General features: G+C 28.2%; 3 protein-coding genes across 6 annotated transcripts; 1 reads left to right on the top strand and 2 right to left on the bottom strand.

Annotated features, from left to right (window-relative positions):
- Positions 1-2,852: 2,852 nt before the first annotated feature.
- Positions 2,853-7,448, bottom strand: Eip63E (cyclin dependent kinase Eip63E). 2 transcript variants are annotated; one of them, XM_035078311.1, is made up of 8 exons: positions 7,251-7,448; positions 6,601-6,713; positions 6,328-6,417; positions 6,057-6,185; positions 5,481-5,716; positions 4,634-5,013; positions 4,028-4,563; positions 2,853-3,586 (listed from the first exon to the last, which is right to left on the bottom strand). In XM_035078311.1, the coding sequence occupies exons 2-8, from the start codon at positions 6,647-6,649 to the stop codon at positions 3,495-3,497; spliced, it is 1,512 nt and encodes a 503-aa protein (XP_034934202.1). In that variant the 5' UTR covers positions 6,650-6,713; positions 7,251-7,448; the 3' UTR covers positions 2,853-3,494. The 2 variants fall into 2 exon arrangements, with proteins under 2 accessions (XP_034934202.1, XP_034934201.1); XM_035078310.1 differs by lacking the exon at positions 7,251-7,448 and having other exon boundaries at positions 6,601-7,026.
- Positions 7,449-16,750: 9,302 nt separating this feature from the next.
- LOC118063987 (uncharacterized) lies at positions 16,751-18,986 on the bottom strand. Its single transcript, XM_035078291.1, has 2 exons — positions 18,843-18,986; positions 16,751-18,770 (listed from the first exon to the last, which is right to left on the bottom strand). The coding sequence occupies exon 2, from the start codon at positions 18,739-18,741 to the stop codon at positions 16,819-16,821; it is 1,923 nt and encodes a 640-aa protein (XP_034934182.1). The 5' UTR covers positions 18,742-18,770; positions 18,843-18,986; the 3' UTR covers positions 16,751-16,818.
- A 606-nt stretch (positions 18,987-19,592) lies between these two features.
- On the top strand, positions 19,593-25,463 carry botv (exostosin like glycosyltransferase 3). Of its 3 annotated transcripts, XR_004690007.1 has the most exons (9): positions 19,593-19,701; positions 19,779-20,499; positions 20,594-21,488; positions 21,585-22,520; positions 23,815-24,199; positions 24,296-24,572; positions 24,639-24,743; positions 24,860-25,088; positions 25,167-25,241. XR_004690007.1 is itself a non-coding variant. In XM_035078294.1 (8 exons), the coding sequence occupies exons 2-8, from the start codon at positions 20,341-20,343 to the stop codon at positions 25,269-25,271; spliced, it is 2,862 nt and encodes a 953-aa protein (XP_034934185.1). In that variant the 5' UTR covers positions 19,593-19,701; positions 19,779-20,340; the 3' UTR covers positions 25,272-25,463. The 3 variants fall into 3 exon arrangements, 1 of the variants encoding a protein (XP_034934185.1); XM_035078294.1 differs by lacking the exon at positions 24,860-25,088 and having other exon boundaries at positions 25,167-25,463; XR_004690008.1 differs by having other exon boundaries at positions 19,629-20,499.
- Positions 25,464-25,683: the final 220 nt, after the last annotated feature.

Here is a 25,683-nt window from a genome sequence, read left to right on the forward strand (position 1 = left end):
GTCATTTATAATATTTAAATTAATTAATAATTAATAATTCCACATTTTACATTTCAATTAATAACTATTAAAAAATTATGGTGTAATTCTTAAGTACGCTTAATAAAATATTTTTAATACTAATGAATTTCGATTTTTTATATGAATATGTTTGTAGATAAAAAAGCGTTTGAAGAAGTAGAAATAAAAAAGAACAAAAAAGTGCTAAATACATATTTGAACGACAGATACTATTAAAAGCCTTTCTTAAATAGTAGAAAATAATTCCAAAAACTTTTTTGTTAATCAAAAATTCAAAATAAATTGTATAAATAAAAATTAAGAGATTACCTATAAATTTTATACTTTTTATATTAAATTCTGTTAGTAGTTGTAAATATCACTGTTTAGTGATGTTTTATGGCCTTTTGTAAAAAGTCCCGATTGCGTATACATATGAAATTGACTTTTTGATCGAAAGGTAATAAATCATAATGAAAATCAAGACATCTAAAATGAATAATAAGAGTAAACATACTTTTCCATTTGATTAATTTTCATCTCAGAGAACGGTTCAATATTATATTGTTTCTTGATAAGAAAACACAAAATTAGTAATATCTTCACAATTTACATCTATCTCCTATTAGGATATTTCTGCTGATTATATACGTAATTTCAACCCATTAGTGTATTTAAATGATAGATACTCTTTAACATCATTTACGACATAATATAAAATAAAATTGTTCTCAACAAGATTGCCATCTAAAAATGTCAGAAAGTCGAGAGATAAATGTAATGCTTTTGGGAATCCCCGATCGATTTAGAAAAGGTGTTAACACTACAAATTCTAAACAAAGTGCAACTGTTAAAAGACATGGGGATACATGGTTATTCACATTAATGTGGTATTAATATAAATAACACGAACGGTTTATAACTCATTAACGAAAAGTTCCAATTGTAAAAAAATAAGAGTAAGAAATATTTTCACATTCTATCAACGCTGAAACGTTCAGTTGAATTGTATGATACTATTCATATTATTTAATTATTTTGTTTTGTAACAGCATATATATGTGTATATGCATAAAACAAAAAAAAAACAACGGCTTTATTTAATCTATTTGAGTCTTTTTTTTCTTCTAATTTTCTTTATTGCATTATTTTTCAAACGGTATTTCCACGAAATCGATATCTTTATTTATTTACACTCAAAATTTCGTAAGTAAGAAAGTTCGGATATAAATTTCGAGTATAAGACTTTGACAAGATTACAACAACTTATTAATAATAAATAAATAGTACCTTGTGTCCCAAAAGTGGTAAATAAGACTTTATGTCACAGTATTAATACCATATCACGGGTAAACGATCATTTACGATTCACTTTACAGACACGAAACTTTTATTTATAAAAGCTATGCACATGTTGAATAAAAATCAACTTAGGTTAATAAAGTCACATCTATTAAGATGTGGATAGATCAGAGGAAAGCGGTTCAGATTTACATGTCATGATTCTCATATGATCTCAAGATGTAATTAGATCATATTTTATCTAATCATCAATCTTTTATGGAAGTTATTGCTGTACATACATATAAATACATATAGCGATGCTCATTCGTTACTAATAATATTCACCTATGGTTAATAACAAAAAATATAAATATTTCTCTAATTATACAGAGAAACTGTCATTAATTAAACACAATCGATTTCATTGGTTTTATTTCTTTTACATATCTTGATTATTTATTCGTTGACATTTGTTATTTTCTTAATTAGTGATAGAAAATTTATTTTTCTTAAACTGCAACTCTATAATAGTTGAATATTTTTATTAATTCTCAAAATAATCTTATTAATTATTTTTTCTTTTCACCAAAGAACTGGCTGAACTCAATCTAATGAAACTTGGATGAGATAAGCATTTTTTGCTGTTCATTTTGGATGTTAATAATTAAGTGATAAAAAGGTAGAAACAATGATGTTTGTTTCATAACGTTTATACTTTCCTACATAATATTGATTAATGAAGAAATAATTTCGCCGTAAACAGTTAAAACAATTTCACAAATTGTGGTGTATAAGGAATTTGAAAGTTCACGTGCCTATCTTGTCAGTAATAATTAACTATCATTTTCTACTAATATTATTTATAAAACTGTTTTTAATTGAAATGCATTAATGTACATTTGGATGAAATATTATTAGTAACATATGCGGAAGCATTTAACTTGTTCGAATAGTATTCAATTGTAATATACACTATTTAACTGTCGTAAACAATATGCAATCGATAATAACAATTGTAAAAATACATACATACATTTAAACGTGTTACATGTCATACACTCATGTATGCAATCACTCAAGAACGATCACAAATAACTTTTAAAAACTCAAAATATATAGATGTATTGATATGGAGTTTTTAAAATCAATCTTCGGATTAAACAGTAAAATTTCCTATGAGGAAAATTACTATAAAATAAACGGTAAGAGGAAAAATAGTGTAAAACAAAATAGTTTTTAAAATTTCTTCTTAGTTATTTATGAATGAAATTATATAATTTAGTAAATTCTCATGTTCGATTAATATTTAATATTGACACTTAAACATGGTAATTTTTCATAAATTTCATAATAGAGAATTGATAGTGTGAACTATCAGAGTTGCATTCAAATCACAGTTTATTTTTTTAAAAAAATTAATAAAATTTAAAAATCAAACTTATGAATAATGTTGATTATTTATTTTTCAAATTGTAAGGAAATTAGGAATTATAAAAATGTAATGTTTTGATAAAGAAAAAGAAATTTATTTTATCACTTCGTATTACGTGAAAATTCATGTTATAAATTTTTCGTAAAATTTCTATGATCCTACTAAATGATATAATATTAGTATCGATACAACTGCTATTATATACTTATATAATCATATTCTATATAGAATCGCTGTTTTTTTTCAAAAATTTTCAGTCTAGATGAAAAACAATTATTTATCACTTGAATATAATTTCTAAAAAGATTTTCAAAGTTATTGCAGCTGATATCTAATATTTGGACGAAGTGCTAGGATAGGTCGTATGTGCGTTTGCATTCTACATACATCATATATGTATATTTAACTGTTCAAACACTGCTTTTATTTCAATTCATTCTTAATGTATTCATTCTCCTAAATATGTTGATTTGTTCAATACTATACATGTCACATTAAAAATTAATTAATTAACTGAAAATAATTATAATAATAATAATAATAATAATAATAATAATAATAATAATAATAATAATAATAATAATAATAATAATAAAGCTACTATAGTTGAATTAAGAAAATTTGTATTTTAAATTACAATTAGGAAGTATGTTTGATTGAAAATAAGATGAACAAAAATAATAAGTAAAATAGTCTTAGTTACGTAAAGTTATTTCAGCATGTAGTTATTGTATCCAGCAATCAAAAAACTGTCGGTGACTAAAGTCAATCTTCACATTCAAGTTTTGAGCACTGTATGACGTGAATCCATGTACGTTTCTCCCAATTCGTTGTAAAGATGAATGCCTTCTACTGTGAATATCGAAACTTCTGTAAAAAAAAAAAATCCATTAAAGTATTTTAAAGTCATTCTTAAATTTGGCACATTCAAATCACCTATCATAATTATTAGACAAAGCTTCAGTTGCACACAATTAAATTTTTATGCAAACAAAAAATGATGAAAAATAAAGTAAAAGTAATATGATCAAAGATGTGGAATAAAAAGGGATAATTTATTTTTAGATAGATAAATTGTTGAAATCATAAAAAATTTCAATGCAAGAACGTATTTTATATTTTTTAAAGCATGATGATCGAACTATGTTGTTTACAGAAAAATTTCGATATAGTATTTTTAAATGTTAAGATGAATGTATATAAAATGTGTTATTTTAAATTTGATTAAAAAGATATAATCCGAAATAATTGTCACTTTTGTTTGCATATGAATCTTAATAATGTGATTAAATGTATAATAAAAATACTTACCATCGGGTAGTTCATATAATTTTCTAGGTAAAGAATTAAAATATTTATGATGCAGAGCCTCTTCAGCATCTATCCTATTATCAGGGTTTAACTGAAGTAATGAGGATGCCAAGTTATCACCTTCAGCAATATCATAAAGTTTTGGAAACGATAGGCCCAGTTTGCGTACAGGATAAAGATGTGGTTTATATCCTGGTAGTCTAGTAACTCCTGGCCATGTTTCTTCCGTTGGTGTTCCCAATATTTTAAATATTTTATCAAGTTGATCATAAGTACAGCGTACACCCGGGAATGTTGGTACCCCCGTTAACATTTCAACAAATATACAACCTACGCCCCACATATCAAGTGAGGTCGAATATTCTGTTGATCCAAGAAGTACATCGGGTGGTCTATACCACAATGTTACTACTTCATGAGAATAGGTATGTGATGGAACAGATTTTGCTCTTGCTAATCCGAAATCTGCCAACTTTAATTCTCCTATTTCGCTAATTAAAAGGTTCTGCGGTTTAACGTCTCGATGTAAAACTTTTCTAAAAAATGTACGTCAAATCCAGTATTGATCAAGTTAAGTAATAATCAAATAAAATATAATTATTTTACCTGCGATGACAATAAGCAAGTCCTCGTAAAAGTTGAAAGAGAAATAATTTAACGTTCCGTGGATCTAATCCACCACCTCCATATTTAGCCATGTATTGTGAAAGATCAGTATGAACATACTCAAATACAAAAGTTAATGTTTCACGGGTATGAATAATATCATGTAATGTGACTATGTTATTATGTTTCAGTTCTTTCAAAAGACTGGCTTCTCGAATAGCAGTAAATGGTGCTCCTTCTTCTTCTTGAAGTCTAATTTCTTTTAAAGCAACTACTTGTTTTGCAAGATGACTATATCCTTTGAATACTGTTGCATAAGAGCCTTCACCCAATTGCTCTAATTTGATATATCCTTCAGATTTACCAAACGGAGAATCACCCTAATTATGTAATTTTTTTATTATTATAAATAAACATTAAATAGTTGAATTTTGAATTTAAAACTAAATTACAGATAAATGATCATTACGATAATATTTATATAAAAAGTTCATTTTTCCATTTGAAATTTAATGAAATTTTTATATATACACAGCAACGAATAGTATACAACTCTAAGGAAAACAATTAAGCAATCTCAAACCATGTGTTCGCCACCTTTACTTTCAGTTTAAACGGATATTACTTATGGATTGAGCTAGCTTACTTTTTCAGAGTTGTTGAATAATATAATAATAAATATACGTTAATATTTTTCAACGGTATTGATTTTTTGAATAGCCATGACTCAACTATTTAAAATTTTAATTATTAAATGTAATAGTTTTGTGTGTTGACATTTTAAAATGAGAAAAAAAATATTTACAATTATATTCTATGTATAAGTGATTTTTAGTTAATAACATACACCAAAAGCAGAAAATCTTTTCAGTTTACGCGGCCCTGAATCAATTCCAAGAAATACTTCCGATTTCGGTCTAGGAGGTCGACGAGGTCTCAAAATTACTCTTGCTTCTTCTCGAATATCTTCATCCAGAAGTTTTGAATCACTGGATACTGATAATTGTCGATGAACTCGTTCGTGTTCTCCAACACCAGTCCACTCTGAGACATGTGATATTGAGGTTGAAGTAATAGACTTCGCTGAAGAAATTACAAATAATTATAATATAAAGTAAATATTTGAAAAGAAATTTTGAGTTTTTTTACTATTAAAGACCTTGAAATACAAAATACAAGTTAAATTATTTATGTGTAGTCTAAATTATTTCAATTAAGTAAATTTATAAATTATTGACATTACATAACTAGTCATGAAAAATTGTTATTAGAAAATAAATAAAAATTTATTTTTCTAATATACTATAAGATAATTATTTTGAAAACTTTCAAAAATTAAATTTCAAAATTTTTTTAAACTATTTATGTAATTTAATTGGAATGAAGGGATTTCAATGCTACAGATATATTTTTTCTTACATACCATAACAATGATCTTTGTTTCTTGACACATTGCCATTTCGTTCCAAACGATCTAAAAATTCTTCTGAAAATCCATTATACGGTAATGATCCTCTGTTTGGCGTTTCTTCTGCTTCTTCTTTTGATATTGCTATAATATCAATAACTAAATTTTAATCAAATATAATTAATCGACTTTAATGAAAAATTTACATTTATACATAATTGTGATTAAAACTTCTCAAACCAAAGTCAAAAAATATAAATACATATAAAAATATTTATGAACTTACAAAGTCGACCGAAACTATGGCTTAGACGTTTTTTTAATTTTTGTACCCTGCTAAGTGCACCGCCTTTTTTTTCTCTCATTGTTACAGTACCTATTGAAATATTAAATAAAAATTCATTTTCATAACTTGAAAATTTCAAGAAAATTATAAATACAAATTGGTTATTTTTACATCATTGTTTTAATATTGTTGAAAATCATATCAATTGTAATAAAATTATAATACACATAAAGTTAAACAATAATATAAAAATGCTAAAATATATCAACATACCACTCTCTTTATGTTTTAACGTAGCGGGTCCTTTTTCTTGAGAGGACATGATAATTTATCAACTCAAATACATGACATATGGGCAGTGAAAAAAAGAAGTTTATGATTCTTTGCTGTTAAAAGTTCTCTCTTAATATCTTTGTTTACAATGTTATCTTATGTAAATATCTAAACTTTTAAAAAGTATAATTCCTATTTTCATGTCATCTAGTCATTGCCATAAAATAATTAGAGCATTTTTTTGTTTAGAAACAAGATATTATTCAAATAGAAGTTAATGTGTATAGGTGAATTGCTTTCACTTCGTATTGAATATTTGAATTTTTTATTATTGGCACAATTTAAAAAAAAGTAATAAACATTTTTATCGCATATTTATTTTAAGTAGAATAGTATTCAGAGTAAAGAATAAATCAAATTCATGATTTATTAAATTTGAAATTTTGCAAGATTAACTTTTGGAATAACAAATAAATTTATATATCTTTCTTTACTATACAAAATCTTTTAAACAGGGTTTTGATAACGACAATAACTTTTTTCGAAAATTATAAATTTAGTACTCAGTAATTTGATACTTATAAATTTCTTCCATTGTAAACTAAAAAGAAATTATTATCAAATAATTGGAATTGATTGTTCATATTTACATTACAATATTATCGGATAAATTTAATTGTATAAAAAAATTTATGCGTCATCCAAATTGTTTCCAAAATACATACACAAACTCACTAAAAACTTTTAGAAGATAAAAACTTTATTGAAAAAATGTAATCAACAATGGGTGGATGAAACGAAGTAAGGTGGACTATTTCATTTTAGAAAGAGTAATCAACCGCAAACTATTGTACATACGTACCATAATATTGAATAGTTATATGTATACACATAACTATGTACATACGTTCTACAATCGGATTAGTCAGAAGTATGTATGTATCCCTAGTGACAGGAGCTGGAAACAATTATTAGGGATAGTGACTGTGTATTTGGAAAGATGAAAATGATAAGGGTGTTTTCCATTTAAGGCTGGGCTGAAGTCAGAAAGTTTCCCGAAGTTGACTTTACGCCCTCACGTTGTGCGGCGAAAAGCCGAAGCTCGATATCAATTGAAATTGAGTAGGTAACAGAGAAATCGTTCGAAAAATGATAATTTTCAGGGATGCACTAAAAAACGGGAGCCTTAGGGCACCAAGAAATTTCAGAATAATCTGTTCCGAGCAAGACAGAGCACAGAATACATCTATCTATCTCCGTCTTATTTTTTAAAGAAGACTGCGAGCGAGTTCGAACAGTTGACGAGCAAGCACATCCCCCACCCTCTGTTACCAAGCCTGAAGCTTATGATATCTAAACGTAAAAAAAGTAAATGAAAATATGCTGGCCCTGTAGTCAGAAAGTTCGACAGTGATTTTACCGAACGGTGTTCGATTCAAATTGCGGCAAAATTTTTTTTTTATTTAAATTGCATGTAATTGCAATTTTATCATGCCAAAAATGAGTTTTAAATTTCAATTTTTATGTAAAATTTTTTTTTCAATTAATCAATGACAAATGAGAAAATATTTGAACAGGGCCATTAACCTTTTTTTGTACAAATACATTGATAATAGCCTTTTTTAACAACTTATTAACAATAAAAAATAGTTTAAACAATCCGCGGCGAGTTCCGACACTTCACCGGCAAACTCGACCCCCACTTTCTGTGCCCAAGCCTGTAGCTTATAATTTTCAAGCATCGTATATATAATTGGAACTATAATAGCTCAGTGGTTAGAGCCCCGACCTTTTATTTTGCTGGGCAGGGTTCGATCCCAGTCATAGGCAATTTTTTTTTCTGTTTCTTGTTCAAGTGACTTTATATACTTATAAATCAATTCATATATTTTATTACATTATTCTTCCAATTAATTACGAAAAAAAACTTGTTTTTCTGAAAATAAGCTGAGGGTGAGGAACGAGTTACTATGAATTCTCTTTTTTAGAAAATGTTGTCTCCAAAAGACTATAGGAATTAATTTTGAACTAATATAAACAACCAATTATTGTATTTATATAAAATTTTGATGAAAAAAAAAAATTGGCTATAACTGGGATCGAACCCTACTCGGTAAAATGAAAGCTTGGTGTTCTACCTACAGAGCTAACATATTATCTCTAACATCATGTTTATGCATATATCTAATACTCCTATATTGCTAGTTCCCGTAAGTGGGCGCGTGGCCTATGAAGTGAGACAGAAAATGAATATGTCTGTCTCTTTCTTTTCATTTGAACTGCTGTGCGCAAGCGTCACTACCGTAGAGGGAGAATTGGCAATTGGAAAAGGGCAAGCCACCTCCCTTTCACAACTTAAAATTGAGTTATAGTAAATAAGTTCTTGTATGCTTCGTAGCTCAGCGGTAAAGCTCCCGACTCCGGTAGTGAGTCTCGGGTATTCGAATCTCTTCATTCTTTTCTTTTCTCTATTATTATTATTATTAGTAGAATAACTTCAATTAATAATTGTTTAAACATGTATAATAATTAAATCATTTATATATAATAATTTAATATCTAATTTCAAAGGTATTTCTATACATTATTTCTTTGTAAATAAATTTATAATAAATAAAATAATCTAAAGTTGTAAGAACAAATTAATTTTTATTGTTCAATAATTCTAATTCAATTCGATGACTATAAATGATATTTTTAAATACCAGTATAAATTAAATTGTTTTATAAAAATTACAATTGAAAGTTTTTGAAGAATTAAAATTTTAAAGTCTTTTCCCCAAGCTGCCCCAACTCCTTGAGTTTGACCCAACATCCACAGTAATAAAATAACATGTAATAAATGCGAAAAATAATAATTAAGTCAATTATTGTTCCTTTAAATTATTATTTTTGTATTAGATTTTACAAACTACATACTAATCACTTTTGTACATCGCCACAATAGTTAACATTGCTTTCCTATTTTTTAATTATACATATATAAATGTGATGATGATAAATAAATATTCATGATTATTAATTTAAAAAATATTTTTTTTCCTGTCTATATTTTAATGACAATTATTATACACTAAATACAATTAAAATGTGATAATGATAATTATAAATAGTATACAAGCTATTGGATTTTAAATATCTTTATTTAATAATTTTAAAGTTTACTGTATAAAAAATGTAGCATTCATGAGCTCTGAAATTAATTTTAAACAATTTACAAATAGAAATGTTTTTTTTTTTGTTAATGACAAAAGATTTCATTTAATTTTTTTAAAATGAAGTTTGCATATTCTACTTCTTATAAGCAGCTTCATTCAAATGAACAACATATTTGAAACAGGCATTTCAGAAAAAATGGGGAATTGATTAAAGGATATAAGGAAATAAAAAACTAAGATAAAAAAAATAATACTTAACAATAAATAATTTATTATTTACACATACCAGTACACCAAATTATACATTATTAAACTTATTGGTGTTTAAATAATACGAGTTTTGTATATTTTTGTCTTATAAAATGATCCTTCTCGGACATTTTTTTAGCTTCATAATGTAACCGAGTATTTAAATATAATTCAATAACGTATTTGCAAAGTTGCGATCGATGATTATCCAAAATGTGTTCATTCATGATTTTATTGTCAAATTGCATCCCTATGTTGTTAAATATTTTATTTATTAAAAATTGTTTAATTGAAGGTTCACTTATTTCCGATTGATATTTTCTGATAATCTGTTCGCAAACTTTGCAAATAGCCATTACATCCTTTGATGGTGTTATATATGGTCCGCGATTTTTTATTTGCGATAATAAAGGCATTGTGCCTTTAGTAGCGTCGCCTTTTAATTGTATAATACAAACTTGACATTTTACATGGAGTCAATTAAAATATATAAAAAATTGGATGTAGCATGTAAAACAGACGCTACTTCATATGCAAAATGAATATCTCATATCTCATTTCTTGTACAAATTGAAATGCTATCTAATGCGCACGCTCCATTCACAATCATGCGCACAAGTCGCAGCGTATAATAAGTGAGACAAACGCATATATGTCTGCACCGTAATGTTTAAGTCTCTCTCCCTATACCGACTAGCAATATAGGAGTATTACATATATGTGTTTATGTTTATAAATTGTATAATGCAGGCTTGAGTACGAAAGGTGAAGATAGAGCTTGCCGGCGAAGTGCCGGAAATCCCCGTGGATTATTTCAACTACTTCTAAATATTTCTAAATTGCTTAAAAAAAAGCTGCGTTCGTATAGATATAGTAAAAAAAGTGTTTATAACCCTGTTCATGTTTTCCGACTCGGCGTCGATAAATTACATAAATAATTGAGAAAAAAAAATCAAATCGTTGGTAAGAATTCATTTTAGCATGTTAATATTATAATTACATGCAAATCTAACAAATGAAAAAGAAAAAAAAAAACTACCATGACTGGAATCGACCCCTGCCCATCAAAATGAAAGACCGATGCGCTAACCACCGAGCTATTATGATTACAAAACATTTATATATGCTCAAAAATTATAAGCTGCAGGCTTGGGCATAGAGAGTGGGGGTAGAGCTTGCCGGGAAAGTGCCGAAACTCGCCACAGATTGTTTAAACTACTTTTCAATGTTGATAATAATATGATTAACTTGTTAATAACATAACATTGTTAATACATGTAAAGATGTATAAGTATAAGTTGTTAAACACAGGCTATTATCAATGTATTTATACAAAAAGAAAGTTTATGGCTCTGTTCAAATATTTTTCGACTTAGCGTCAATAAATTCAATGAATGAAGAGAAAAAAAAATCAAATTGTTATAAAAGATTAATTATAGCATGTCAATATTATAATTACATGCTTATCTAACGAATAAAGTAGAAAAAAAAAAATTGGTTATGACTGGGATCGAACCCTGCCCGGCAAAATAGAACTCTGACGCCCTAACCACATGGCCAGCATAATCTCGATATTAAGTTAATGTATATTTGTTTTTACACTACATGCTTGGATGCGCCGACTTGGAATTGAGCTTCCTTATTAACATTTATACTTAATAAAAATGATAATAATGGATGAGTATATGTATTTGAAGTTATTTGCAGGTATTATATTAATTAATGTTAAATGAGTATCATCATTTTTATTTATCCTAACTGCAATAGTCATCAAAGTGTAGGGCATTGTAAAGTGATACAGTATGTTTACATCACATACATATATTACCCGTACACACACATACAGAATTTACTCGCCAAAATACAGGGCACCATCAGTTCTGGATACGGATTGAGCATTTTTTCAATATGGATGACTGAGGTCATCTGCGAGCATAATGCTGTCACCTATCAGAATTTTTTCAAACTAATTTTCCGGAGAATATCATCTGGAATACAAGATTTCTAATTATTTCTAAATTATTCAATTTTATACTATGAATTGATTTTTTTAACATTCAGACAGGTGGCAAGGACTGACGCAAACACGAATTTTGGGCGAAAAACGTATAAAAATGAAATAATTAGTGATTTTTCATCTGAATGATGTGGCTGCCATCTTGAAATTTAAGCGCGGCAAGTCAATTCATAATTTTTTCATTATTCTTTCTAATTTTTTTAATAAAAATATTCACTATATACAAAAAATTGTTGTTTACGTCAGTCCGGCATTAATTCCTCTGTAATTTGGTACCTAATTTTATAGAAATAATTGTAAATTGGCGAAGAAATTAGAAATTTCCCGATCCCATGTATTTGGATAGGGGGAATCAGTCGCCTTTCTGACTTCAGCCCAGCCTTAAGGCTGGGCCCAAGCCTGCAGCTTATAATTTACAAGCATAAACAACTTGATTATAAACACGATAGGTCGGCGGTCAGAGCGCTGGACTTCTATTTTGCCGGGTAGGGTTCGATCCCAGTCATGGCAAAGTTTTTTTTTCTTTTTTATTTATTAGATTTGCATGTACACTGACAGAAATTTTTTCCGGTGGCGAATTATACAATTTACTTGTCCCCCAGTATAAAAGTGATAGGTAAAAAAGTTTCGGAAGGCAGGTAAAGAAAGTACCTGGAATCAGTAAAACTTCGTTTTAAAATGAATAAAAAAAAAACTTAGTCTAAATACAGAATATACCACTCCTGAGTAGACTACAAGCGGTTGAAGAAGTAAAAAGTATACAAGTTTATGAAAATAAAGTACTTGTATTTAAGTAGTCTTTCTACTTGGAATCAGTATAATGTGAGCCAATGTATTTTGTTTATCTCAAGTAGGTAGATAATAGAAGAAGATTACAAAGTTTACTTCAGTTGATAATATAGTTTTTCTTACACTGAGAATCTTCCTTACTTACCACAAGTGTATTTTATACGGAGATCCCGTATAAAGCGTACTTATGCTAAGTATAATGCTGTTTTACACTTTAAACACCATGTTCTCACATTATGAATCCTTTTTTATTAATAAAAAAATACTTGTTACTTGATTCAAGTATATCAATTCTTCACTGCAAGTATATTATATACTTAAATTAAGTATACGAAGTACTCATGCTAAAATTTTTTTCTTATTAAATTTAAAAATTTCAAAATATAAATAATTATATTAATAATAAAAAAGTTACTGTTATACCCATTGGTATTGGTCAATTTAAATTAGTGACCATTACTAATGAAGTAATTTAATGATTAAATATTCAGTAATTAATAAATAGATGAAAAGTAATCTTATAATAATTACAACAATTACTGTTGTACTTTTAAATACGTGGAGCTGCTACACTTACCAAATATTTATACCTGTATAACTTTTAACAGGTGCAAAATAATAAAAACTTTGCATGGATGAAATGTTCCATTTTTAATTCTGCACATTTTGAGCCCAAAATCGGGCTGATCGGTGCATTTGAACCAAAATGGAAATGATTTAAATAATTCATTGTTTATAAAAATAATGAAAAAATCAATGAAAAAAAAAAATTTTTCTCTAAAAATGAAATTCAATATCTCCTTTTTCTAATAAATCGCCAAAAAGTAATATTTCTAACATTTAGTATTTTTTATTAATTTCCTTAGACGCGACTGAAGCTTTTGTCAATAGTGAAGCTTCAGTCGCGAATAACTTTTTATCTATCTTAGATATGTTCAGTGCTTTTTTTTTATTAAAATTACATTCTGAACAACTTTTATTTAAAACATTTTTTCATATCTATCATAGAAATCGAGAAATTCGCGAGGGGGGGGCGGTTTTTCGCGATTTACTTCCCCCCTATGCGTGCCAAACAATTTTAACCTACACCATTGTGTTTCTCGCAAAATTTCCGATCCAGTCATCTATAAATCATTAATTTGGCCGCAGCAAACCAAAATTATCTCATTTCCCTCGTTTGACTGGACTATTAGCTATAAACTATCTAATATCATATCTTTGATGATGATAGATAATTATTAATTGAACAATAAAAAATCCATAGAGGTAATTATAATTTTCTTATAATTACAACAATTATTGTTGCATATTTCAATATCTCGAGCTTCTGCAGTCAGACTCTTTTACTGTTAAAAGTTCATCTCCAACTCAGCGCTCAGCAATAAATTATTTAATATTATGTATTTAATTATGATGAATAAATTATTTATTGTACAATAATTAATGATCAAAAATAACCGTGATTTAGTTCGAATTACAAAAAAAAAATACTGTCTACAACTATGGCGTTTGACGCCTATGTTGCACGTGCTTTAGTTATAATACGATCGAAAGAATTTCTTTTCGTAACGTAGCGCTAAGCCACAAATTATTTAGTCTCACACGTTAATCAATGACAAAAAAAATCATTTTAAGTCGTTTATCAATTTTTATGAATTTCTTTATTTTGTGGGGTGGCTTGAGTCAGGTCAAAGAGGTTTAGACTCATTGAGGATGAGAGGCTATGAATACATTAACAAACGCAAAATGTCATATTTCTGTGTCCTTAGGATAATTGTATAGTCCAATCAAATGAGGGAAATGGGATAAATATGATTCGCTCCGGCCAAAGTAGTGATTTATAGATGACTAGATTGGAAATTCCGCGAGGAATACGATAGTGCAGGTCAAAAATGCTTGGCACACATAGGGAGGGAGTAAATCGCGAAAACCCGCCCCCCTCGCGAATTTCTCGATTTCTATGATAGATATGAAAAAATGTTTTAAATAAAAGTTGTTCAGAATGTAATTTTAATAAAAAAAAAGCACTGAACATATCTAAGATAGATAAAAAGTTATTCGCGACTGAAGCTTCACTATTGACAAAAGCTTCAGTCGCGTCTAAGGAAATTAATAAAAATACTAAATGTTAGAAATATTACTTTTTGGCGATTTATTTAGAAAAAGGAGATATTGAATTTCATTTTTAGAGAAAAATTTTTTTTTTTCATTGATTTTTTCATTATTTTTATAAACAATGAATTATTTAAATCATTTCCATTTTGGTTCAAATGCACCGATCAGCCCGATTTTGGGCTCAAAATGTGCAGAATTAAAAATGGAACATTTCATCCATGCAAAGTTTTTTATTATTTTGCACCTGTTAAAAGTTATACAGGTATAAATATTTGGTAAGTGTAGCAGCTCCACGTATTTAAAAGTACAACAGTAATTGTTGTAATTATTATAAGATTACTTTTCATCTATTTATTAATTACTGAATATTTATCATTAAATTACTTCATTAGTAATGGTCACTAATTTAAATTGACCAATACCAATGGGTATAACAGTAACTTTTTTATTATTAATATAATTATTTATATTTTGAAATTTTTAAATTTAATAAGAAAAAAATTTTAGCATGAGTACTTCGTATACTTAATTTAAGTATATAATATACTTGCAGTGAAGAATTGATATACTTGAATCAAGTAACAAGTATTTTTTTATTAATAAAAAAGGATTCATAATGTGAGAACATGGTGTTTAAAGTGTAAAACAGCATTATACTTAGCATAAGTACGCTTTATACGGGATCTCCGTATAAAATACACTTGTGGTAAGTAAGGAAGATTCTCAGTGTAAGAAAACTATATTATCAACTGAAGTAAACTTTGTAATCTTCTTCTATTATCTACCTACTTGAGATAAACAAAATATTTACAAAAATGCAGTAATCGCTATTCTTGGTATAAATTAATATTATATTAGGATTGAGTGATGAAAAATTTAAAATCAAGTTAATGTTATTATGATTGTACAGTACACGTTAAACTTCATTTTGATATAAAATGTACTTGCATCAAAAATAATTATACTCAAATTGAGTATATTTTGTGTTTGCCGCTAGTATACTTTCTAGCTATCACATTTTTTCTGTCAGTGTAATTATAATATTAACATGCTAAAAGTAATCGTTTACAACGATTTGATTTTTTTTTCTTCAATTTATTTATTTAATTATTTGACGCCGAGTCGGAAAACCTTTAAAAAGGGTTATAAACATTTTTTTAAATACAGTTCTATGAACGTAGCTTTTTTTTAACCAATTTAAAAATATTCAAAAGTAGCCTTAAATATAACTTTTAAAAAAATTAAACAGCATTTATGTCCAGTACTGTACATGTACACTCGAGAGTAGAGATGTGAATTTACCGGTAATAGAAAATTCGGTAATTACCACGTAAAATTACCGGTATCTGACGGTATTCTGACGTCAAAAAATTCTGAATGTAAAATTTACCGTCAAGCCGTCGGTCAGCGTAATTACCGTAAATTACCGGTCATTCGCATCTATATAGATGAATATGATGAGCTTTTTACCGAGGAAATGGCTTGCTTTCGAACTTGCTTGCCAATTTGCTTAAGTTAATTTTGCTTTCTGCACTTGTTAATTTAAAACTAATTAATTATTATAAGATGAAAAAAAAATTTTGTAATTTGTAATAGAAAAAATATTTTACATTTTTGACTGTTAGGACAGAAATAATAAATATATTGAAAATTATTATAAACGTTTATTTAGTTAAGTTTTTGGTACATTTTTTTTTATAAAATAGATAATCCTTCGTTATTACATATTATAAAAAATTTGACTTTTTTAACTTTTATGTAAATTATTTATGAAAAAATAAAACCATATAATCTATAGTTTCTATCAACTAGTAATATCACATAATAATTGACATATTTCATTAGGAAATAACAAGTCTAATACTGATTCAATTCCATCAACATCACTAATTAGTCTTGAGTAAATTCTTCTTCTAAAAATTCAACTTCTTCATGCTCAGCACAAATTTCACTTATTTCATCCTCTCCTTTATTACTTTCCTCATCTTCTTCCCATTCTTCTTCTGTATTTTTTGGTGAAGGATTAAGTAATTTTAAATTTCTTGCAATGTATGTTATTTTTCCAGCTCTATCGATACTTAACTTATTTCTTTTAGATGAATGAATCCATCCTTGTGTACTAAAGGAACGCTCGGTTGCAGCTGATGTTGCAGGTAAAGTCAATATAGCCACAGCTATTTTGCTCAACGAAGATTTTTGGCAAATACTTTGCCACCATTGACATGCTGAAGTGATTATACTTGCTCGCTTAACGTAGTCGTAACTCCACATACTTGATTCTGACACATAATCTGTTAAATCTTTGAATACCTTATCACTATTTAGATTTAATTTATCACCAAGATTTATAATTAATTGATGAGCTTCAACCATTTCTGACCTATTTAAATTTTTTCCTTTTAATTGAGGATCAAGTAAGTTAGCTGCATAATGTATGGGCCGTAGAGCCATAGTTTTACGATTTTCTAAACAAGTATATATGCTCAGCTTTTCTTCTTCCGAAAAAATATTTCCAATATTATTAAATGCATTATTAAAATGATTATATAAATCATAAAAACATTCAGGTACTTTATTTATTAAAGGGTTATCACCCTCTAAAATATTTATCCACTTTACAATCGGTTTCATCAATTGAAGAATTTGTTGAAGATTATTCCAAAATTCTTCATTTAGTACAAGAGCACGAGAAGCAGGTTTCCATAATGTAATAGCCTTTGAAGAAATTGCTAAAGCCTGAAGATTATGCTTATTAACACAAAGACTGTCAATCATAATTATAGTAGATTCATCTTGAGATTGAATTTCTTTGAAAATCGCTGACATTATTTGTACTTCTTTTATTCCTTTTACAATAGCTGTTGCACTTGTCACCAAAGTTTCAACAGTTGCTTGACTACCAATATCTTTCATGAGTAGGTTAAGAATGTGAGCAGCACAACCATAACAATACAATTTGTCGACATTATACTTTTGATCTATCAAAGTCCAAGCACTTTTCATTGCAGCACAATTATCTGTACAAATTCCGATAACTTTTTTAATTCCCAAAGCATCAATAACACTTCCTATTTTTTCAGAAATATATAAGGCAGTTTGTGATTCGGTTCCAGTTGGAAATGTTTTGAAAAAAACTGGCGCTGGGGTTGTTACAATAAAATTGATGATTCCTTCTTTGCGAATATTAGACCATGCGTCACATTGCACTCCAACAGTAGTAGCAGATTCAATTTTTTCATTAACCATATTTTGTGTTCTAACGAATACTGAATCTAAAAGATTATTTGATATTTGATTTCTTGATGGCAAATTAAATGAAGGCCGTAATGCGTTAAAAAATTTTAGCCAATATGGATTTTCTGTTATACATAATGGTGTACCAGATGCATAAATCGCTTCTGCAAGTAGTTCTTGTAGAGAATCTTCATCTTTTTTTGACATTTTATCACAAAAACTATCGATTGTATTTTTTTTATAGTTATTGCTACAAACACTTATATTATTTGGTAAATTTTCATTTGAAATCATTGAAGTACTTGCTCTATTGTCTGCTTCATTCAAATCTTCAATAGTAAATGAGTCGTCTGTGCTGTTTAGATGAGAATTATTTCGTTTACGAGGTTTACATGGTTTTAAAAGTTTCCGTAAGTCTTGAAGACAACTTCTACACTCTTTATAAAGATGTTTTCGCATGCGAGTAATGTTTTCTGCATACTTTTTCTTGCAATAGTTACATGAATACGATTTTAATTTTTGGTTAGGTTGCAGAGGTAATGCAGAGAAATGTTTATATATTGATTTGTTCTCCCCCATTGCACCAAGTTCTCAATGAAAATCCTTATCTACAAATTGAATTTTCTTATATTAAATATTATCAGTATTTTTAATAAACAAATAAAAATGAAAATATATACCTGATAGAACAAATAAACAGTTGTATGCCGTTGGGAATTCTAAACTGTGATTGGACATGTATTAACCAATCAGAGATCAGCATTTTTCTGACCGGTATGGTAAAACAGGCTTGGTCATTGACGCGTTTTTTACCGGTAATTTACGGTAAATTTACCCGTCAATTACCGATTCACATCTCTACTCGAGAGCATTAATGCCTGGTTTGTATCTTGTGAGCAATTATCGACGGCGGAAATGATTTTTATTCATATTGAGTTCCCAACCTCGAATTTTGAAGTTTAAGGTGAACTGTAAAAATTATAAAATTTGCAATTATATGCCAAATATGATGTTTTAGGATGTACAATGATTTTTTTCATTTTTTGGAAGGTATAAAGGTCTGTTACGAAAAACAATAATCATCCAAAATTTCTTAAAAAAGAGTTATTAGTTACTTATTATTTATGTCTTGAAATAAAGATGGCCGTTCAAACATGACTATAGAAAATTGAAATTTATTAATTTTTTAAAAAATTTTTGATGATCATTATTATTTGTAATAAACCTTTGTACCTTTCTAATAATAATGAAAATTATTTTACATCCTAAAACATTATATTTTGAGTGTAATAACGAATTTTAGAATTTTTTTGATTCAGCCAAAACTTCAAAAATGTATGATTGGGAACTCAATATGAATAAAAACCATTTCCACCGTCGATAATTGCTCATAAGATACAAACCAGGCATTAATGCTCCCGATTGTACTACACGACACAAGTGGTGTCTCATTTTGGTCTGTAGGAGAATATAGGGAATCGTATGCATAACCTCAAAACAACTAAAAATAATAGTCACCTCTACAATCTAGATTTTAAAGTAAAGTAAAAATAATACTATTTCATTAAATTTAAGTTTTTTTAAATTAATTAATTAATTAATTTATTTATTATTAGCTTCAATTAATGTTATTATTCAATTTCTGCGATAACTGTCATTTTGACAACTTAATGCCGGTTAATTAACCAGTAAAGTAGCAGACAAAATACTCACGAACAAAGTTGTTGGTAATTTTTCATTATCAATGATAGGCAAGCAGACACCGAAGTGTCCATTCTTTCTCTATCTACGCATTTTGGTGTTTGCTATGTATTTTGAATGGAAAGTATCCGGTATTTATTTCTATTTGTTTCGTTTTTAATAAGCAACTACATTATCGCTTCAAATTGAGGATATATGTATATATTTGTTTTTGTTACACGAAAATACAAGTTTGTGATGGAGTTATAATAAGATTGCAAATAAATTTTTCCACTCATTTTCTTAAATAGTTAATGGAATAGTAATTTTGAAATCATTATCTGAATAATTGTTAATCGGAGAAAATGTTACAAATACTGCAATCAAGTTCTAGATGATGAAGAAATTATTTGAAATTAGACAATTGTACAAGTTGTTGCACAGCATTCTCTATAACATTGATAGAGGAAAAATTCCAATATTGTATATTTTCTCACAATGGTTGGCAACTCATTAGAATCACCTCTATTCCATCAATCTACAGGTAGATGGGAAATTTGTCAATGGGTATCGCATATCAAATTGTCCAGGATTATGATACCGATATTTTTGATTTTATTTATTTTACCCTTAATAGCTCATTACTATTTGTCTAAGGTTAGTAAGAATAATTTTATTTAAATAAGTTTAATTACATACTTACTAAGTTTATAAAATTTTTATCATAATTTATTGTTGCATTTAACCATAGGTAGAATCAAATACATCAGGCATGGATATTCACCGAACTAAACTTGAAGCATTTGAAGATTTCACGTCAATGAAAGCATCGGATTTAAAATTTCGAATTGAAGAAATGTTAAGAATAAAAGTATCAGTAAGTAATGAACTTCGAGATCTGGAAGGAAAACGTCAAAGACTGCAAATGGAAGTGAGTAGTTTTACTCAGAAGATTGATGACCTCAAACAAGATTTAGTTCATCAACAAACAGATCTTGACCGTTTGAAAATGAGCTTAATTCAAGCCCAAGTAGCTCAAAGAGAAGCAATAGAACGTAATACTCCAGAATTAGCACCTCCTAAAAAAATGTTAATCAATTCATTGCCTGCCATTCTTTCTAGTCCAGATTCTCGTGGTTGTAAAATGTTTAATTGTTTTGATCATAGTCGATGTGCTTTAACAAGTGGTTTTCCAATTTATTTGTATGATCCAGATTTATTTTCAACATTGAATCCAGGTTGGGATATTGATGGATTTATCAGAACAACAACCAAACAAACTCTTGGTTATAATCCACATTTGACGACTAATCCAGCTGAAGCTTGTATTTATATCGTATTAATTGGAGAAGTTTTAGCCGTGCCCGCTGTCAGTTTATCAGCTTTATCAAATCTATCAACAAATTCAGGTTCATCAATTCTTCAAAAAATAAATCTCAAAAAACTACACTCTCTTCCATATTGGGGTGGAGATGGTCGAAATCATTTACTGTTGAATTTAGCAAGACGAGATTTGTCATTAAATTCTGGAAATTTATTTGATAACGTTAATAGTGGAAGAGCAATTATAGTGCAGTCAACGTTCACTAGAAACCAGTTTAGAGAAGGATTTGACTTAATTGTTCCACCAATACTTGGACCTCCAGGTGACTTTTAATTCATTTTATTAATTAATTAAATCACTAGTTATTTATATACGATACAGTGACATATTATTTAATACGTATAAATAAATATCACAGGTGGAGATATTTGGCAAGAATGTCCTCAAATGGTTCCAGCAAGACGAAAATATCTTTTATCCTTTCAAGGTGAAATGAAAATTACAAAATCCTTTACATCTCGTCAAATGGATGATGCAGAAATAGATTTAGAAAGGTTAGAAGATGAAAATAGCCTAGATAACTTTATCATCCAACACCTGAATGACATGACAACGGAAGTGACATTAGATAAATTTTTCATCCAATTTGAATGCATTCCAGCTACTGAGATACATAAAACAGATAAGGCATTAGATTGGTCCCTTTGTGGAACTGAATCTTCAAGAAAAGAAATTCTACAAGATTCCACTTTTGCATTAATTTTAGCACCAACAAATACGAGTTTTATTTCTACTTCTTCGATACAAGCTAGACTATATGAAGCTCTACGATCTGGAGCTATTCCTGTAGTATTAGGAGGTGATCAAGTACTTCTGAGTTACGATCAAGTGATAGATTGGAAGAAAGCTGTAATTTTTTTACCAAAAGCTCGGGTAACAGAAATGCACTTTCTTCTTCGAGCAATTCCTGATAATGATTTACTATTTATGCGACGACAAGGACGGTTAATTTGGGAAAGATACATGGGAACGGCTCAAGGAGTTGTGGATACGATTATTACTTTAGTAAGAGAACGCTTAGGTATTCCACCATTACCTGCGATGCAATCTTCTAGTCCTAGTGTTTTCAATGACAGTTTCGTACCTATTAAATCTGATGCTATAATAGCTGAATCTGAAGCTGAAGAAAGTTTAGGGCCATTAGAGCCTCCATACCCGTCGCCAGCGTTCAAAAAGAATTACACCACAATGTTAATACATGGATACGAGATTTGGAATGTGTGGGCTAATCCTTTTTATCTTTACCCTCAGTTACCATTCGATACTATACTTCCTAGTGATGCTAAATTCATCGGTAAGTTAATTAGCTGTTAATATTTTATTAAATTACGATATTAGTAATTTTCGATTAAATAAAGTATGAGTGCACTTCTGAAGGTTCTCACATTTCATTTTTAAATAATTTTGGTCTGTTATTGACAACATTTAATTTTTAGTAATAGTTTCCAATTATTACTAACAATAATCAGTTATTGTTATTGATACCTAACTGTTATTCACAGTATTTCATTGGTATTAATAATACTCAATTATTTTAAGGTATCTTATACTGTCAGTAATAATAATTGATTCTCTTTTATCACTACTAATCATTGTTAAGTGTCATTAAAAATATATTTTTCACCAGAAATATTTAAAATAAATCACTTCATGTTGACTTAGACGTCAATCATATGATAAGATTCGAAGTGACATAAATATTAATTTTCTTAGTTTACTTGTTTGAACCAAAAAGTGATTTAACTGAATCATGCTGAAATTTAATTAACTTCCCAGTGGGAAGTTTTTGTAATGGGTCTGATTTTGCGAATTCCGAATTTTGACATATCTCCACTTATAAAAAATGAGTTTAAATGTGGCCATATACGATCAGATCAGTACTATGATATATCAACTAGATGCTAACAGATTAAGGGTATTCAGATCTGTTTGATTCTGATTAGAATTGAAAAAAGTTGATAATTTTGTATAGACAGAAAAATCAGATCTTATCAGACATATTTATATGAAGAGAAAAGGTTATTAGTCTGAGTCTTAAATCTAAAAAATTTTATTATCTGAATAAATTTGAAGAAAAATACATCTTTTTTGTTTAAAAAAAATTCAGATTTAATCAGATCGAAGAAAAATTAATCATTCTTGTAAAGGATTTAATAAGAATAAATAGCCGCAGTTATACAAATAGATGATTTAAAAATAGCATCTTAAGTTTTCTGGGTCAGCGTAGTAGTGACTATGCAAGTCTACAGTTATGAGGGTTCCAGGATCGAGTCTACCTAAGTTTCATTACTTTACCTCAAAAATTATTTTCAGCACAGATACCAAATCGTAATCTTGACATTAAAATATTTATGCAGTAATAACTTTTCGGGTTGCACTCAAACTACTACAGAGCACTGATATTCGTTATTTTTTTATTATGTCATTAATTAATAATATATGTATACTATATATTAAAGTAAAATTCATTGAAATTAATTTTACTATAGTGAAATTCTTTATTTCAATTTTCAAATGAAATGCATCAATTTTTTATTAGATAGCTAATCAATTGCATTATTTACTATAAATCAATATATACTTTTTAGGCTCAGAAACGGGTTTTCGACCAATTGGGAAAGGCGCAGGAGGAGCAGGAAAAGAATTTAGTGAATCATTAGGTGGAAATTATCCTAGAGAACAGTTTACAATAGTAATTCTCACGTATGAGAGAGAACAAGTTTTGATTAATTCTTTAGCAAGATTGTATGGTTTACCATACTTAAATAAAGTTTTAGTTGTTTGGAATAGCCCGAAACCGCCTATTGAAGACCTTAAATGGCCTGATATTGGAGTACCGATTGTAGTTATAAAATCAATAAGGAATAGTTTGAATAATCGATTTTTGCCATTCGATACAATTGAAACTGAAGCTGTTTTATCTGTTGATGATGATGCTCACTTAAGACATGATGAAATCATGTTTGGTTTTAGGTAAATCATAAATATATCCACTTCTCATATACTAAATAATAATAATTCATATTTTATTTATTTTATTATTATCATTGCTGATACATTTTGCTTCAGAGTTTGGAGAGAACATAGAGATCGAATAGTTGGATTTCCCGGACGTTATCATTCGTGGGATCAAAATTATCACAATGTTTGGAATTATAATTCCAATTATTCATGTGAATTATCGATGGTATTGACTGGAGCCGCCTTTATTCATAAACATTATATGTATCTTTATACTTATTGGATTCCTCAAGCTATAAGGGATAAAGTGGATGAGTACATGAATTGCGAAGATATTGCTATGAATTTTTTGGTATCACATTTAACACGTAAACCACCTGTTAAAGTAAGTTGTAATTATTTCAGTTTGTGAACTGATTAACATTATTCAGCTGACAATTTTTAATTGTAGGTCACATCCAGATGGACATTCAGATGTCCAGGTTGTCCAGTTTCTTTATCAGAGGACGATACTCATTTTCAAGAGCGTCACAAATGTATTAACTATTTTTCACAGGTAAACAAATGAAAATTTTTATTTGATTGTCTTCTGGGTTAAGTTTTGATTAGGAGGCACCTTTAAAACAATTCATTATGTGAAGAATTATTAAAACGAGTACATCATTTGATTAGAGTCGCAAGAAGGAAGGTGTAGAAGAAGAAAAAGCTATGTTCAACACCTACAGACACGATTTAAAGCCAAAATATACAACTATTCAATATAGTTTAAGTAGTAGAGCAGTCAGCATGTAACTAAAAGATCATCTTCGATTCCCGGTCTTGACGAAATATATGTATATTTTTCGCAAAAAATCGTTCTGCGTCAGTTGTAGAGTTGTCTTTATGAGGAGAAAATTAAAAAGTTAAGGTGTCTCCTTATCCACACCTTGTTCTATCATTTTATATATAAATTGGCTTATATACCTATTCTATTTTTCAGGTGTTTGGATATATGCCTCTACTGAATACACAATACCGTGCCGATTCAATCTTATTTAAAACACGAATATCTCATGATAAACAAAAATGTTTTAAATTTATTTAAATTTAGAATTATCATAATTTAATGTTAATGAATATTATTAACAATAAATTTTTTAAATGGCGAATCAATTTTTCATAAAAATGTGAATCAATGGTAATGTTTAAAAAATTTTTTTTATATTTATGAATGTTTGGTTTAAAGCAGAATTTCATTTGCCTATTATTAAAAAAATGAGCTATTTGAAAAAATGACGAAAAATGATAAACAAAAAACAAACATTTAACATCTAACATTGTTTGTGTTCGTTTATTATCAGACTTTTTCAAACACTTGTAAACTAAATATAACAATAACATTGTACATAGTTTAAATATATAAGAATTTTTTTTATTTTAGCTATTTAATAATTTTTGAATAAAAATTCTTTTCCATGAAAAAATGAGTACTTTCTTAAAAACATAATTATCCTTAT

Source organism: Chelonus insularis, unplaced genomic scaffold, assembly GCF_013357705.1.
Source record: "Chelonus insularis isolate UGA/USDA-ARS -01 unplaced genomic scaffold, ASM1335770v1 contig_151_pilon, whole genome shotgun sequence".
NCBI lineage: Eukaryota > Metazoa > Arthropoda > Insecta > Hymenoptera > Braconidae > Chelonus > Chelonus insularis.